Source organism: Sarcophilus harrisii, chromosome 2 (genome assembly GCF_902635505.1).
Source record: "Sarcophilus harrisii chromosome 2, mSarHar1.11, whole genome shotgun sequence".
In the NCBI taxonomy this organism is placed as follows: Eukaryota; Metazoa; Chordata; class Mammalia; order Dasyuromorphia; family Dasyuridae; genus Sarcophilus; species Sarcophilus harrisii.
Window position 1 is genome coordinate 373,331,848 of NC_045427.1, and position 13,368 is coordinate 373,345,215.

Below are 13,368 nucleotides of genomic sequence, written 5' to 3' on the forward strand. Positions count from 1 at the left end.
TTCATTTTATTCTAATCTTCATTCATCCTTTTTATTTAATGAAGTAAATGTGATATAAGCTATATCATAGAGTAGTATAAATATTATAATTTAAAAGCATTTTGGACACCTTTTTAAAAATGTCTCTTATGTTAGTGAGTTTTTTAAGTGTATATTACATTAGTTTTATTTCTGTTCATTTTGACCAGTGTATGTGGCACAATACCACATACCAAATAAACTAATAACCAAATAACTAATGCTATTTACCTTGTTTTGTGTAAAGTTGATATTATAGAAATGCAATCTGTGAAAAATCAGGAATAGATTTTACTTAATGTTTGTTGTAAAAAAAAAAAAAAAGTATGATTTTAAATTAGAAACCCCCATCGAGCACACATTACAATAATTTATTGTGCAAAACCATTTCAGAACACATCTTTAATACAAAGCAAGGTTTAATGGGTTTCATTTCAAGGAATCTGTCCAGTGACTTTTTGAAAATTGTCAGGTATAGATGAATTTGTTATTTACTTTGTAAATGTACTAGTAAATTTCAATAGATAATGTTTTGCCATGGTTCTACTTTATGGGGAGACTTTTTTGTCCCAATGTGGTCTACTGTAAATTTCCTTAATTCCATAAAGATTAGAGTCAGTGATATCAATCTTGCCACTTTTCTCTCTCACATACACTTTTAAATGTTGGTAAATCCTCTGTTACTCTTGAATTAGAGATTTGTTATTAGTTATTGGTTACTTTTAGCTGGGGAGGGAAAAAAAAAACTTAGGAATCATTACTTTTCTGATAACATTTTCTTGAAATATTTCCTGTTGTTCTGTGTGTACTTTAATGCTTTTAAAACTTTTTTTGTAGATCTTTGATATTTTTAGTAGAGTTGTTTTAGATATTTCATTTTACTAAAGAAAAATATTTAGCGTTGTGCAAATTGCAGAATGCTATTAAAATACTAGTCACTTAAATGATCAGCTATTGAATGCTCATATGTGTTAATTACTTTAAAAAGAACAGAAAAGGAAAAGCTCTGGAATAGATTCTGATTGGGTAGACTATTGATCTCAAGATATTAATGTAAGTTTTAAGACTTTTTTTCAGCACGAATGAACAAAATTCCCTAATTATTAAAAAAATTTGTTTTTAATTATTAATAAAATATATTCTAAATCTATTCAGTGCTTTCTTGTATTTCAGGGCATTTTAATATATGATCATTATCAAATTTGGCAGTAATTATCAGGAAGATAAGCAGATATTATCCTCATTATTCAAATGCAGGCACTAAGAAATTGTGCTATAAAAGACACCTTCTTGCAGGAACACAAATGTGTGCCTTTTTTCTATATAGGCGCACCTCCAAAGAATAATTGGAAAGGTTCCAGACTTTCATATATTTTACTCTCTGGTGGTTAGCATGTGATGAGAGGGAAGCTATTGTGTTCAAAGAAATGATTAGATACTATATTGATTTGGTTTTTATGTAATATTATTAAGGTTAATGCCAGAGTTCCTGTAACCAGTTTTATTAATTTGATTTTAAGACAAAGTTCTTTTAAAGTGTCTTAAATAATTTTTAAATGATATTTTGCTAATTATGTAAAAACAATTCCAGTTTTTGATTTTTCTTCTAAATGAACTTTTAAAAAAGAATGAACCATAATGATAATTTACCTACTAATAATTGTAATTAAATAAAATAGTGGTTTTTACTCCTCATCACAGTTGAGAACATCAAGTACTTAACATTGCATTTATGCATCTTATATAAAAATTTACTATTATGTAATGTTTATTTTAAAAATTTGTGGTGTACTATATAGTGTGACATACTGCTAATTCCTTTTTTAGGAGAGGAATTCAACAATATGAATTTTATTTTTCAGCTGTGAGTAGCAGAGTGCCCACTGGATCCAACAGTTCTTCTCACACTACAGAATCCCCTACACCTGAACCCTGTTCACAGACTCCAAGCAATGTGGCATCCCAGCCAATGCTCCCAATGTATCCTTCAGTTGATATTGATGCACATGTAAGTAGATTATTTTATTTAGATTTATCTTTTATACTGAGATTTTGTTTGGAAATTAGAAATGTAATTATATAGAATTTTGCTACAAATGTCCTATATCTCCATTTGAAAAATATTTAATTTAAGAAGTATTTAATCTTTTTACTTCTAAATTTCCTAGACGGAGAGTAATCATGACACTGCATTAACACTTGCCTGTGCAGGTGGTCATGAAGAACTTGTATCTGTATTAATTGCACGAGATGCAAAAATTGAGCACAGAGACAAAAAAGGTAAGAAATAAAATTTTGACAATTAGTATCTATCAGCTCTTAGCAAAGAAAATAGATTTTCAACTGAGTAATAATTGAATAGATTTTTATCTCACTTTTGAAATTTAGCAAAAATATTGTACCCATGAACATCTAAGATCTTATGTGATTCCAATAAGCAGCTTTTAAAAATCATAATGTGCCTTATTTGTAAGATGTGAGACATAGTAATTTTCCTATTTCAAATCTAATCCAAATAGTACTCAGGAAGGGATCAGTTCTGAGAGTATGAGTCTTATCACTCTTACAGACAGAATTGTTAGGGTTTTTTTTGGGGGGGGGGGGGCAATGTATGATGAGTGCTTGTCACTAATAGATCAATTTAATTTAATTGTTTAATGCCTCTGCTTCTGTAATGGCCTTTTTTCACTGAATTTGAGTATAGTAAAATAAATAATGGAAAACAGTCAGAAAATAATTACTCTTTTTGCTTTAGGTTTTACCCCGCTGATACTAGCAGCTACTGCAGGGCATGTTGGAGTAGTAGAAATTCTTTTAGATAAGGGTGGAGATATAGAGGCACAGTCTGAACGCACTAAGGACACCCCACTCTCACTTGCATGTTCTGGTGGACGTCAAGAGGTAACTTTAATATTTTAAAAATAATTTTGACTTTTCTTTACAATAGTGCATATTTCTTTCATTTTAATAGCATGTAATGGAAACTCTTACACATATCTATTTACCCATGCTATGTTAAAAAATGAGATAAATAAGAAATTTTTATGCTTGTAGAAAATGCTATATCATAAAATCCACAAAGCACATTGGCTTTTTTCTAAAGATGAAATCCCGAGCTTCTGACATTCTTCCTATTAAGATCATAATATTAAGTATGAAATAATTTTAAAGTATTTAACCATATGAAAAACTAACAGGGTGACATTTTACTGATGTAGCAAGTTTAGTGCTTCAAGACTTTAAATCTTTTAGAAAACAATTTGAATGTGTTTTCAAATCTCTAGATATTTAAACTTTTTATCATACTTTCTTTTAACCTACTATGTCACAAATTTTGATATGAAAGTTCTAGATTCTTTCTTTTTTTTTCCTGATTCATGAAGCCTTACTGTAAATTCATCTTCTCTTTCTACCTTATTTAACAGGTAGTTGACTTGCTGCTGGCTCGAGGGGCAAATAAAGAACATAGGAATGTGTCAGATTATACACCATTGAGTCTGGCTGCATCTGGGGGATATGTCAATATCATTAAAATTCTGCTAAATGCTGGGGCAGAAATTAACTCCCGGTAAGAATTGTTTCATTCACATTAATCCTGTATATTAATTGTCCTCTAAAATATAAACTATCTCTCCTAAATGTTTGGACACAGTTTTAGATTGTCAGCCAAAACTCCTGTAACAAAAATGCTTAAAGTAAACAGCTTGTTTCTTATTTTGTTTCAGTGATCCATAATTTCATTAATCTCTTTTTTAAAAGATGGAGGGGGAGGGGGAGGTGTAAATTAACCATTACCTAGGAGAATTACCATTTGAAATTTTGCTAATAACTTTGAAGTTAGAAAATAAAACAAAAGTTCTTGTTGGTCCCCCCCCCCCCCAAAAAAAAAAAAAAGTTTCCTCTTGCATTTTTTGTGCTGGATGTTTTCTGCTTGCTGAGATACTTTTTTTCTTCTCAGGACTGGAAGTAAACTAGGCATTTCTCCCCTCATGTTGGCTGCCATGAATGGACATGTTCCTGCAGTGAAGCTATTGCTTGATATGGGTTCTGATATTAATGCTCAGATAGAGACCAACCGGAACACAGCACTTACCCTGGCCTGTTTCCAGGGACGGGCAGAGGTAGTCAGTTTGCTTTTGGACCGAAAAGCAAATGTTGAGCATAGAGCAAAGGTAAAATTTCATGTTTTTAGAACATTTTATATTGCCTCTCCAAGAGAAGAATAACTTTAAATTCCAGTTTAATAAAATTCTTTTAATTGTTCATACTGGTTATAATTGCTTTTTGTTTCCTTTAATGTCTATAAGAATTTGGGCAAAGACATGAATGAAGAGTAGCTTGAGAATCCCCCTAACCCCAATTATTTTATATTAAGTAAAATTTCTGAATTGGAAGAAAGCCCAAAGGCCATTTGCTTCTAGTCCGTATCTAAATCTCTGCAACATAACCAACAAGTGGCTAATCAGCTTATCCTTGAAGACTTTAAAAAAAGGGAAAGCTACTGCTACCCAAAGAAACCCATTCTGCTTTTGCAGTTATTATTGTTTTGAAATTTTTTTCAAATATCAAGCATAGATATATACCTGTTAACATTTTCTTAAATACTGGTTTTCCTTTTACTGAACTTAAATTGATACTCATTTTGGATATGAAAAATAACCCATTGTCATTTTTATAGTATTTTTATTAGGAATAGCGTTAAGGTTGATAAAGTCTTGTTATTTCATTGTAGATTTAACATACTTTACAGCATCTATTTTATGTGCTTTATCAACAAGCATATAACTATTTCATTATACAAAGAATGAGAGGATTGTATAAGAAAATATAGAATTGTTTGATATAGTCATATTAATAAATATATAAGTTTTAAAAGTATTAAAATACCTATTCCTTGTCCTCCTACTGAACTTTTTTTTTCTATGAATTTTAAAAATATATTTATTGCTTTTTTTTTTGCATATCTGTCACTACCACACTACCTATCATCCCTCCTCCCAATTATATGCCTTACTTTGTAAATATGTATAACTAAGCAAAAGCATGGCAGTGTCTACGAATTCATTTTCCATTTCATTCCTCTAGTGCAGTGGCTCTCAAACTTTTTGGTCTCAGGTAACTTTATAATCTAAAAAAAGTTATTAAGGACACTGAAGACCTTTTGCTTATGTGGGTTATATCAACCAGTGTCTCTCATATTAGAAACTAAAATGGATCAGCTTTAAAGTATTTATTTAAAAACGGCAATAATAAACCTATTTATGTTCTAAAATACATTTTAATGAAGAATAACTTTTCTAAACAAGTTAGTAAGGAAAATATATTGTTTTATGTAATTTTGCAAATCTTGATAATGTCTGCTTTAATAAAAAAACATGTAAATTTTCATATCTACTTTTCCATGTTGTTTTGGTTGAAGTATAAAAGAAAATCTGGCCTTAGAGAGCTATATAATTGGAAAAGAGAAAGATTTTAATAAGTAAATCATGTTAGTATGAAAACAATTTTGGTGTTCTCTCAGCAAAGTTAGTGAATCAGTATGCCATTTCCTTCTCCAGCTCATTTTTTATAGATGAAAAACTGAGGCAGACACATTTAAGTGATATACCCAGAGTTTTACAGATATTCTGAGACCAAATTTAAACTCATGAGGAGAGGAGTCTTCCTGACTGCAGGCCTGACACTCTTATCTGCTATACCACTTAGCTGCCCACAGCATATATACTTAATATCATTGTAATCCTTAAATTTAGAAAATTTATTTCCCACTAATTACCCTAAGAGTAGATGGAATTAATTTTCAAATTGATGTTTAATCATTTTATATTTATCAATTTATGCTTTATAATTTTATGTTTGTCATTTCTCAAAAGAAGAATATACTTAATAATAAAAATCTCAAGTAATATTCTATACTTAGCAGTATCTGAGTCTGGTTCTTAGACTGAAAACAAACATAACTTAGAATCAACTTGATAGTGGGACTCTTGACAGCTCTGCAACTTTTTATTTGATTGTTAAGAAGTAAAAGTTGAATCTATTAATAATAATAATTCTTTTTTTTTCCTACTATTTTATTTTTTCCAATTACATGTAATCATAGTTTTCAACATTTACTTTTGTAAACTTTTGTGTTACAAATGTTTCCTACCCCTTCCCCAAGACAGCAAACAATCTGATATGGATTATACATTTACAATCATTTTAAACATATTTCCCTATTAGTCTTATTGTGAAAGAAAACTCAGAACAAAGGTGGAGGGGAAAATGAAAATAGTATGTCTCTATCCTCGTTCAATTTTGATAGTTCTTTCTCTGAATGCGGATAGAACTTCCCATCCCAAGTCTATTGAAATTGTCTTGGATCACTGTATTGCTGAGAAGAAATAAGTTTGTCATAGTTGATAATCAGTCTTGCTGTTACTGTGTTATAATGTTCTTTTGATTCTGCTCACTTCACTCAGCATCAGTTCATGTAAGTCTTTCCAGACTTTTCTGAAATCAGCCTGCTCATCATTTCTTAAAGAACCAGTAGTATTCCATTACATTCCACTACCACAATCCAGGCATTCCCCAATTGATGAGCATTCACTCATTTTCCATTTTCTTGCTACCACAAAAAGAGCTGTTACTAACATTTTTGCATATGTGTCATTTTCCCTCTTTTATGATCTCTGGGATACAGACCCAGTGGTGGAACTGCTGGATCAAAGGGTATGCACAATTTTATAGCCTTTTGGGCATAGTTCAAAATTGCTTTCCAGAATGATTTGGATCAGTTCACAACTCTACCAACAATGAAATATAATAGGGATTTTTTACTCATAATTTTCAAGTATTTCACTCTCAAAGCACAAGAAACAGAACATATAATGTGGAAGCATGTTTTGCATGACTTCATATGTATAAGAGGTATCATTTCTTGTTTTCTTTATAGGAGGGGGAGGGATAGATAGAGAAAGAATTTGGAACTGAAAATTAAAAAATAAATATTTTAAAAAGAAAGAAAATGGAATTAGAGCTGTACCCAAATGATCACCATATCTGGGGATAATCTCATTTTTGGAAAGCCTAAGGTTTAATTGATACCAGTAAGTGAAATCTTGGGTTTCTTTCTTGAGCTATATTTCCATGGTTATATTTTCTAGAACTTGAATTAATTTGGTGTTCAGTTAGTAAACATAATACCTTTTTCAGTGATAGGTGTTTAAAAACACTTGTTGAGGGGCAACTAGGTGGCACAATGTACAGAGTACCCCAGCCTTGAAGTCAGGAGGACCTGAGTTCAAATCTGGTTTCAGACACTTAATATTTCCTAGCTGTGTGATCCTGGGCAAGTCACTTTAAAAAAAAAATACCCCCCTTTAAAAACACTTGTTGAATTGTACCTGCTCTATAGTGCACTATGCTAATAGTTAGCATTATTCAGTTAATAGATAATTTGTTTACTCTGTTTACAATTGAAAAAATAAAAAAACTCACTTCTTACTTAGGCTTTGCAATCACCAAAGAGTGGTGATTTTCTAGCATCCTTGATTGAGTGAATCCTGGGGATTCAGAATCTTTTGGAAATAATACTTGTCCAGGAAATGCCTTTTGAGAGCCTTGGTATGGCTACAGTTACATAGATTTGAAATATTGACTTCTCGTCATCAAGAGTTGATCAATCATCAAAATCTTAGTGACCTAAAATGTTCTCGAATATGTTGATGGTTATATCCAAAGTGAAACATGCTTAACTTTAACACTAGAAGTAAATGTTCTTAAAATAAATAAAAATAAAAGGTAAGCCATATTTGCTTGTGCTAACATAACTTTTTTTTTTTCTTTAATCAGACTGGCCTTACCCCTTTGATGGAAGCAGCTTCTGGAGGATATGCAGAAGTTGGAAGAGTTCTTCTTGATAAAGGAGCAGATGTCAATGCTCCTCCTGTGCCTTCTTCACGAGATACAGCTTTAACTATCGCAGCAGACAAAGGCCACTACAAATTCTGCGAGCTACTTATTAATAGGTAAAATCAGATTTTATAGATGTATGGATAATCTTATTTCTCTTTTGCTAAGTATTAGCTTATATTTTGCTGAAGGTTTTTTAAGAAAGAAAGGTGTTAGAGAACACTAGAAAAATGTAAACTTTTTTTTAAACTGATCTAACTATATTAAATATACTCTGATTTTTGTAGGGGAGCCCATATTGATGTTCGTAACAAGAAAGGAAACACACCACTATGGTTGGCAGCAAATGGTGGTCATTTTGATGTGGTGCAGTTGCTTGTGCAGGCAGGTGCCGATGTGGATGCTGCAGATAACCGGAAGATTACACCTCTCATGTCAGCATTTCGCAAGGTGATTTGATGTGGAATACTATTTTATAGCAAATTATTGATTAGAATCACTGTGGTAAAATAGAAAAAGTTGAGTCATAAGACATGGATTTGAATCCTTCTACTCCTAAGTAACTAATTATATAGATTACTTATTAATCTCACTATGGCACAGTTTCTTAATATGTAAAATAATAATTTTGATTAGATGATCTCTTCAGTCCTTATAGTTCCAAATTTAATGAAACTGTCAGTGACAAGCAGCTAAAAGATAAATTGCTTCTGAGGCACAAATATTTTCAGCATAAATCACTATTTTTTATGTCATTTAGAAAATAACTAGAAACCAGCTATAACTGGCTGTGTTAAAGTGTTGTCATATGGAAGAAATCATATCTAAGAAAAAATATTATTTGTTGGTAGATGAGCCAATTTCTTACTACATTTTGATAAATTGACCATACAAGTCAATTGCCTTTGCAACATGTTTTCTCTACATTCTATTTTGTAAGTAGCAAGATAGACCTTTATTTGTTCCATGTAGAGTAACTTTTACTATGGGAAGGAAAGAAAATATTGATACTTTTGAAATAGTTTTAAAGAAACCATGTTGGGCAGTCATGTTAATTTTGTGTGTGTGTGTGTGTGTGTGTAACTGTATGATTATATATAAACATGTAACATGTTAATAATACATAATTGAATTATATCTTTCAGTATTCCTAGTAAATTGGTTTACAAATATTTCCTCAAATAATGTATGTACCTTTATTTGGAATTTTATTTGAAACAGAAAAAATGAAGTTTTAAGAAAATTTTTAATTACTTCCCTATAGCAACTCTGTAGTTCCTTTTGCTAAAAAGAAATAGATAGCAGTTTTTAGATTCAATAGGTTTGTTTCAAAAGGCAATTTTAAAATTCAATTTATTTTAGTTATAATAGAAAATTTTGTTCTTTATAAGAATCTATTTCTATTTTCATTTGGTTATAGGTTGATGACTAAAAGCAGGAAAAATTATCCTTGTTTATGAAACATCTTTGTTAGTTGTCTATTAATTGTCTTCATTATTAAGAAACTTAATTTCTTAATCTCTTTTTGAAATGGATAGTCACTCACTGGAACTAATTACTAGTCACTTTAATTTGTTCATAAATTTTTATATACATGGGTAAAAGTTAAAGAAATTTTCATGTGTTGTCCATAGGGCCATGTAAAAGTTGTGCAGTATTTGGTGAAAGAAGTCAATCAATTTCCTTCTGATATTGAATGCATGAGATACATAGCAACTATCACTGATAAAGTAAGTGTAATGTGATTTTTGAAACATTGTTATCCTGTAAAAGTGTTATACTATTGGTAAAGTGAGATTCTGTTTTTATTGGCAAATCACCTTTTTTTTTTTTTAAAAAAGGTTTGTGATGAATTTATCTTAGGCAATAACTTCCGAAAAACTCTCCAAAAAACCTTTCCTTATTTACTGCTCTCCCCAAAAAAGGCAAAACCATCTTATAGAACAATTAGTAATTGTTAAATAGAACAGATTATTACCTGTATATATTGTATATTATCACTCTACTGAGAGAGGGGAAATTGTTCCATTATTAATCCTCTCAAACCAACATTATCACTGCAGTTGCTCTAAATTTTGTGTCTTTTAGTGTTGTCTTGATTGATATTATTATAATATTTGTGCATATATTCTGTTTGTTCTGCTTTCAGTTCAAAAAAGTCTTTTCAGGTTTCTTTGAATCATATTAGTTTATTTTAATGAAAAAATATTCTATTACATTTGCATGCCAATATTCAATCATCTCCCTTGACTTTTCTCTTTTAATTATCTCATTTGTAAGTTACTTTGTTAACTGTTTTTTTTCCCCCGGTACAGGATGTATTATAATAACCATGCCATGTGATCTATTATCCTCTTCTATATGTAGTATTGCCAATTTAATTATAACCAGAGGAGATAAAGAGATGGTGTCTACTTCATGAAAATTTTAATTCAGTGAATCTGAAACAGGTTGCATAAACTGTCCATAAAACAGTCAGTACTCAACCATAATTGGGAAATATTTGACATAAAAATGTAAGAAAATATAGATAACATTACATCTTAAAGATAAATCAGTTTGTGCCTCACAAGGATCCTTTATGTCCAATTTGTTGTCCAATTAGGCCTCCATTTCTATTTTAGCTTGACCCCTCTATGGGGGTGCCTTTCTAATGATCCTTCTAAAACTATATATTATAAAGTAGTTGTCAATCTGCATTAAATATGGAAGTTTCTTCATCATGAATTCCCTACACCAATGAGATCACAAGTTCAGCTATACCCAAAGAACTAGAACTATCAAACTCTGTATATCCTTTGATCCAGCAGTATCTCTATTGGGTCTGTATCACAAAGAAATCATTAAATAGGAAAAGGACCCACATATGCAAAAAAGTTTGTAGTGACAAGGCACTGGAAACTTGAGTGGATGCCCATCATTTGGGGAATAGCTTAATAAATTATAGTATATGAAAGTTATGGAATATTATTGTTCTATAAGAAATAATTGGCAGAATGTTTCAAAAAGGGCTGCAGAGACTTAACATGAATTGATGCTAAATGAAATGAATGGAACCAAGAGAACACTGTACAGAACAACAAGATTAAGTAATGATCAATTGTAATACTTGGCTCTTTTCAACAATAAGGTGATTCAGACCACTTTCAATAGACTTGTGATGTAAAGAACCATCTGCATCCATAGAGAGGACTATGGGGATTGAATGTGGATCACAAAATAGTATTTTCACCTTTGTTATTATTGTTTGCTGGCTTGTTTTTTTCTTTCTCACTTTTTTACCCTTTTGGTTTGATTTTTCTTTTGCAGCATGATAAATGTGGAAATAAGTGTAAAAGAATTGAACATATTTAACCTATATTGGATTACTTGCTATCTAGAAAAGGGGGTAGGTGTGGAGAGAGAGAAAAATTGGGAACACAAGGTTTTACAGGGGTGAATGTTGAGAAAACTGCATATATTTTGAAAATAAAAAGCTGCTATTCAAAAAAATCACAAAATTGAGGCAAAAACAGTTGAATCATGTAAGATAAAAAGACACCTTTTCTAAGACTACTTAAAACTTTTCCAGGGGCAGTGAGTTGGTGTAGTGAATACAGCACCAGGCCTGAAGTCAGGAGGACCTAAATTCAAATCTGGCCTCAGACACTTAATACTTCCTGGCTGTGTGACCCTGGGCAAGTCACTTAACCCAAATTGCCTCAGAAAAAGAAAAAGGAAAATTTAAATAGATTGTGACAGGTCATGAAACCAGAAATTAAAAATCCTTGTTCTTTGTTTCTTTATTAGACCTTTGTAGTGAGCAGGATGAACTTATAACAAAAAGAGCTCTCATCCTTCTTATTCTCTACTGCCTTACGTGGACTGCTGGGAAATGTCTATATTTTAAAATCATTACATTTTATATTAAAATCATTACATTTTATAGTGCTAATAAAATGTTTGTACAATGACTTTGAAAAATAAGATATTAAAGTCATCTAGTTTTCAAGTTAAATAAAACACTTGTTCTTTAGTTTGAAGAAAGACTACTGCCTGTGTGAATTTTCAGTAGTAATCTAAGCTTTTGTCTCTGGACCCTATGTATAACTGTCCTATAAATTTTATGTGGGCCATTCCACAATTATCATTTTCCATCCTAGGAACTGTTGAAAAAATGTCACCAATGTGTTGAAACAATCGTGAAAGCTAAAGACCAGCAAGCTGCTGAAGCAAATAAGAATGCAAGTATCCTGCTGAAGGAGCTTGATCTAGAAAAGGTAAACAGGGAAACTATGGTGCAATTTAGGACAACACTGTTTACACTGTCTTATAATGCTACATTCTTCTAAGAATCTGCTTTAAGAGAATTTATTGCTGTATTACCACCCACATTGTTTTGAGAACTGTTTTGACATGCAGTACTAAATAAATAGTTTAAATTTAATAAAACTTATGATTTACCTTTTGGAACAAATGCCACTTTTAGATCAGTAGTTTTAATATTTGGTCTGGGTAAATCATATAGTGAAAATTTAATAATTTGCCAGCGGTTTGCTATAAAGGTTAAATTATTAAATGGCCTCTTAAATAATTTCTAGGGGGCGGTATTTGATTAAAAGGATTAGCTGGTTTGTCTTAAAACTCAGATAATTACCATTTTTGTTTTTATTATTAACAAAGCATTGAAATACCTTTAAGTATATCCACATTCTATTCCCGCCCATGCTCCTTTTTAGATGTATAAGAATTCCAAAGACTGTTGAAATGCTCATATTAATATTATGAATCAGTCAGAATTTTAATGGATGGTAGACTATAAATTAATGAAACTGTTATAATTTGTAAAGAAATATTTCCATCCTTGATCCCAATTAGTTTGTGGTGTATGGTATACAGTCTTGTGCTTTCTCATTTATTTGTTCTCTAGCTTTCCCAGGAGTTTTTATTGAATATTTGTTCTCTTTCCTAAAGAAATGTGTGTTTATATGCACATACTCTCTGCATATATACAGTAGATTCTTTTTCTGAGTTTTCTGTCCTATTATTTTTACATTTTATATAGTATATATTTGCAATATATAATTTTTATATTTATATATACATTTTTATATAAATATAATTTTTACATTATTTGGTACATTATGCTTGTTAAAGTTATTGCTTTATATAATTTGAGATGTGGGTGGTAGGTGCTTATCTTCTAATTTTCTTACATTTTTATATTCTTATCAATCATTTTTCTATATAAGTAGTTATGACTTTAAATTAATATTAATGTTGATTTATATTTTGTTAAATATTTACGTCAAATGCCAGTATTTCCCAAACTATTATTTGTTTGGTCTAACCACAAAGTATACCCCACTTCATTCTTGATTCCAGGCAAACATCATTTTGAGGTTATTATTTTATAGAGCTATAAACCTATAATAGTCTTAAATAGTGTTCAAATACTTTATTTTGTTATTGTAA

The 13,368-nt window shown here is 30.7% G+C and overlaps 1 protein-coding gene across 9 annotated transcripts in view; it reads left to right on the forward strand.

Moving 5' to 3' along the window:
• The window catches only part of LOC100933962 (ankyrin repeat and KH domain-containing protein 1), a 134,404-nt gene that overhangs the window by 94,569 nt on the left and 26,467 nt on the right, over window positions 1–13,368 (forward strand). For all 9 annotated transcript variants that reach the window (XM_031953392.1, XM_031953393.1, XM_031953391.1 and 6 more), the window contains 9 exons: window positions 1,881–2,026; window positions 2,187–2,298; window positions 2,774–2,919; window positions 3,444–3,586; window positions 3,977–4,190; window positions 7,855–8,030; window positions 8,202–8,364; window positions 9,549–9,644; window positions 12,057–12,173. In XM_031953392.1, the coding sequence (XP_031809252.1) occupies window positions 1,881–2,026; window positions 2,187–2,298; window positions 2,774–2,919; window positions 3,444–3,586; window positions 3,977–4,190; window positions 7,855–8,030; window positions 8,202–8,364; window positions 9,549–9,644; window positions 12,057–12,173 (1,313 nt within the window). The remainder of the gene's footprint in view (window positions 1–1,880; window positions 2,027–2,186; window positions 2,299–2,773; window positions 2,920–3,443; window positions 3,587–3,976; window positions 4,191–7,854; window positions 8,031–8,201; window positions 8,365–9,548; window positions 9,645–12,056; window positions 12,174–13,368) is intronic.